This window comes from Suricata suricatta, chromosome 11 (assembly GCF_006229205.1).
Source record: "Suricata suricatta isolate VVHF042 chromosome 11, meerkat_22Aug2017_6uvM2_HiC, whole genome shotgun sequence".
NCBI lineage: Eukaryota > Metazoa > Chordata > Mammalia > Carnivora > Herpestidae > Suricata > Suricata suricatta.
Genome location: NC_043710.1, coordinates 4,661,271 through 4,665,142, shown reverse-complemented (window position 1 = coordinate 4,665,142; position 3,872 = coordinate 4,661,271). Strand labels below are relative to the sequence as shown.

The window sequence follows — 3,872 nt, the reverse complement described above, 5'->3', positions numbered from 1 at the left end:
ACCTTCCTCCTCAGCTTCCACCCACCTGAGCTGCCTGGAGGAAACCTGCTCTCAGCTGCCCGTCATTCTCCAGTGTGAGCAAGATCTGGATTTCTCCAGACCCTTGGGAGGCAGCAAGCTCCCTGGCACTATAGTATTTGAAGACGGGGCGGGGTAGGGGGGCTGGAGTTGGGGGGATTCTGGAAACATGGAGAATTGAGAGGGTGGCTGGATGTCTCCAACTACTTGTGTAAAAATGTTAAAAAAAAAAAAACTGAAAACTGAACTTGCAAGAAAGCCAGGGATGACCCCAGTACTAAAGACAAAGTGGGAACTCAGAGCTGGGTGGTGGAAGAGAGGGGACAGCATGGGGGTTTTAGACATGGAGAGAGGTTTGGGAGCCTGGGCTCTGACACCCACGAGTGACAGAAGACCCGTAAGAGGCTGGAGAATGGGATACGAGCCTGAGTACCTTCCAGGATCTCAGAGGGCTACCCCTTTCTTGAAAAGGGGACCAAAATATACCTCCACCGACCAGCCTGAGGAAGTAGCAAGGGTATGGATGTCCAGGGCCTTGGGCAGGAAAAGCTCCCCTAAGGAACCTGACACTCGGGCTTGCACCTTGTGCAGGAGTGTGGTCTATCTCCATGGTATGGGATGCTGAAAAAATAGGCAGAAGCTACTGAAAGAGCACTCTTCAACCCAGAGCACATGGGACTTGACAAACAAACAACAGCTCTGTCACTTCTGAAGATGCACTCATGACAAAGAATTACAAATCACGTGAGAAAACAAGTCACCGTGAGGGAGACAGGGCAGGTGCAATAAGCAGGAAAATCAGCACCCCAAAGTGCAAGTAAGAGTAAAATATGAAAGAGACCACAAAGTCAATGCAAACAAAAATGAGATAAAAGAAGGGAGAGAGGCCAGTGTGTAGTAACAGGATAGTATGAAATAAAACAGGAAGATTTAAAAGAATAATAGAGCTACTAAAAATAAAGGATATAGCCATTGGAATGAAAAAAAAATCAACGGATTGGTTCAGCAGCAGATTAGACACCATTTAAGAGAAGATTAATGAACTGGAAACTACCTCTGAGAAATCACCCAGAAGGCAGCCTTAAGGGATAAACAGACATCAAATATTAAAGAGTAGTGAAAAGCCATCCGGAGTCTCAGGAGAAAATATAGAGAATGAACTTGAGGCAGCACTCAAAGACGTGATGGCTGAAACTCTTCCATGAAGACTTCCACAAAGACAAATGCCCAGACCGAAGGAACACAGTGGAGCCTCAGGATGAACCAAAACAAATATATATCTAGATTCATTCCAGCAGAACTCAGAACACAAAAGAAAACCTTATAACAATTCAACTGGAGATAAAAGTCAGATTACTTACCGAGGAGCAGAAATTAGGTTCTACGAAGACTTATTTTTTAAAATGTTTTATTACTTATTTTTTGAGAGAGAGAGAGACAGAGAGACAGAGTGCAAGTGAGGAAGGGGCAGAGAGAGAGGGAGACACAGAATCTGAAGCAGGCTCCAGGCTCCAAGTGGACAGCACAGAGCCTGACACAGGGCTCGAACTCACAGACCTCGAGATTGTGACCTGAGCTGAAGTCAGATACTTAACTGACTGAGCCACCCAGGCGCCCCTCTATGGAGACTTTTCATTGGCTACAATAAGTGCCAGAAGCCAGTGGAATAAATTGTTCAGCTTGAGAGGACAAATGATCTCCAGTCAAGGAGCCTATACCTCAATCATGATTTAAGGAAAAGGTGAAATATCAACTTTTTTTCAGGAAACAGAGGCTGATAAGCGTTTCTTACCCATGTGCTTTCATTGAAGGAGATTTCAGTAAGAAGGAAATTCAGACCAGAAGAAAGACGGAGTACGTATTAAATTATGGTCAGGAAAGAGATCAGGAAACATATTGGAGGAGCTAAAGAGTCAGTCACTATAACAAAGTTAAGTTAGGAGATTTTAAAAGTAAGGAGGGACTAAAATAATAGACCAAATAAAACAGAAGATGGGAGGGAATACTTTAGACATTCTAAAATCTTCTTCTAATCTTTCCTAGAGGAGAATAGATTCATTGATCAGCTTTAGACTTTGTTAATCATTTAAGAATAGCCATTAACCCATGGTGGCTGGGTGGCTCAGTCGGTCAAATGTCAGACTTTGGCTCAGGTCATGATCTCATGATTCCTGAGTTGGAGCCCCACATCAGGCTCTCTGCTGTCAGCACACAGCTTGCTTCGGATGCTCTGTGCTCCTTTCTTCCCCTCCCCTGCTGTTCTATAAATAAATAGACAAACAAACAAACTTCAAACCAGTGCAAAACTTCATCTTTTTTTTTTTTAAGCCATTACTATAACAGAAATAGAGATAGAATGTTCCCTTCAGTGGTCAAATCCATAGAGGAAGAAAAGAGGGGAAGTGAAGAATCTTGATTAAACCAGTAGAAGGCTAGAAAGAGGGGGAGAAAGGGCACCTGGGGGGCTCAGTTGATTAAGCGTCGGACTTCAGTTCAGGTCATGATCTCACGGTTCATGGGTTTGAGCCCCACGTCAGGCTCTGTGCTGCCAGCTCAGAGCCTGGAGCCTGTTTTCGGATTCTGTGTCTCCCTCTCTCTCTCTGACCCTCCCATGTTCACGCTCGCTCTCTCTCTCTCTCTCTCTCTCTCTCTCTCTCTCTCTCAAAAATAAAATAAAACATTTAAAAAATTTTAAAAACGAAAAAAAAGAGAGGAAAAAAGTAAAGAAAAGCAAACTCCATGAAAACATTAAAAAGGAAGGTAAAACAGAAGGTAGGAGTAATCCCTAAACATATAAAAATTATAATAACTATAGGCAGATTACGTTTTTTGGTTAAAAGAGAGTCTCAGTCCCAGGATAGTTTCAGTATTAGATTGGGTTCCCTGTGACTACAGAGACACCAAATAACAATGCCTTAAACTGGATGGAAGTTTATTTTTTAGTTGAAATCCAGCTGTATGGTCTTCAGGAACCCAAACCCCTTCCTCCAGGTGCTCCGCCATTCCCGGGGGATGCCCAAGTTTGTATGTTTTCCGGGTGGCAGGATGGAGGCAGGAACAAAGAACAAAGAGGGACAAAGAGTGTGAACCACTTATACCCTATTAGGGAGGGCTCCTCCCCTGGTCCAGATGGCTGCAAAGGATGCTGGGAAATGCAGTTTTTCTTTGGCATGGCCACGTGCCCAGCTAAAAACCAGAGGTGCTTCTACTGCAGGGCAGAGAGCAGACACCAAAGGGCAGACAGATACCAGCCCCTTCCCCACAGCGGCGTGCAGGATCCAAGGCACATTCAAGCAGCCCAATGACAATCAAAAGGCTGAAAGCGATGGCTTGCAACGCAGAGTTACTAGGAGAAAATGAACCGACAAAAGCTGGTGTTAAGTACAGGCATAGCAGACAGAAATGGGTTAGGAGGGGGAAAGCATAGAGAGAAAATGAGTCACAATTCACTAAAGAAGTTGAATAATCCTCGTCTGGACACAACTGTCGATGTCTTTTTCAAAAGAAGTTACATTTAGAGTTTAGATATTCATGATTCCCTGAGGATGGCATTACTGGCAATCCAGTTTGGGTTACATAAATTACCCAGCAAAAATCAAGCACATTGGTCACATGAAAACGTTACATGTTGTGATGCAGTGTTCTGTCAACGTGTTTATAGGGACCAAGGGTTGGTAGGCTTTTTCTGTAAAAAGCCAGGTAGGGTCAAGATTTCAGGCAAGTGTCGCAAGTGCTCTATGACCATAGTTAAAGTTGCCAGGCAGCCCTAGTCCACATAAAAACAGGGGCAGCTGGGCTGGAAGTTTGGTAGTTGATTGATTAAACTTGATTTATTGACCCTGCAATTTGAATTT

General features: G+C 43.9%; 1 protein-coding gene across 1 annotated transcript in view; it reads left to right on the top strand.

Annotated features, from left to right (window-relative positions):
• Positions 1-157, top strand: part of LOC115306808 (calcium-binding protein 4-like) — a 1,731-nt gene extending 1,574 nt beyond the window's left edge. The window contains exon 4 of the mRNA XM_029957375.1: positions 15-157. Coding sequence (XP_029813235.1) covers positions 15-157 — 143 coding nt within the window. The remainder of the gene's footprint in view (positions 1-14) is intronic.
• Positions 158-3,872: the final 3,715 nt, after the last annotated feature.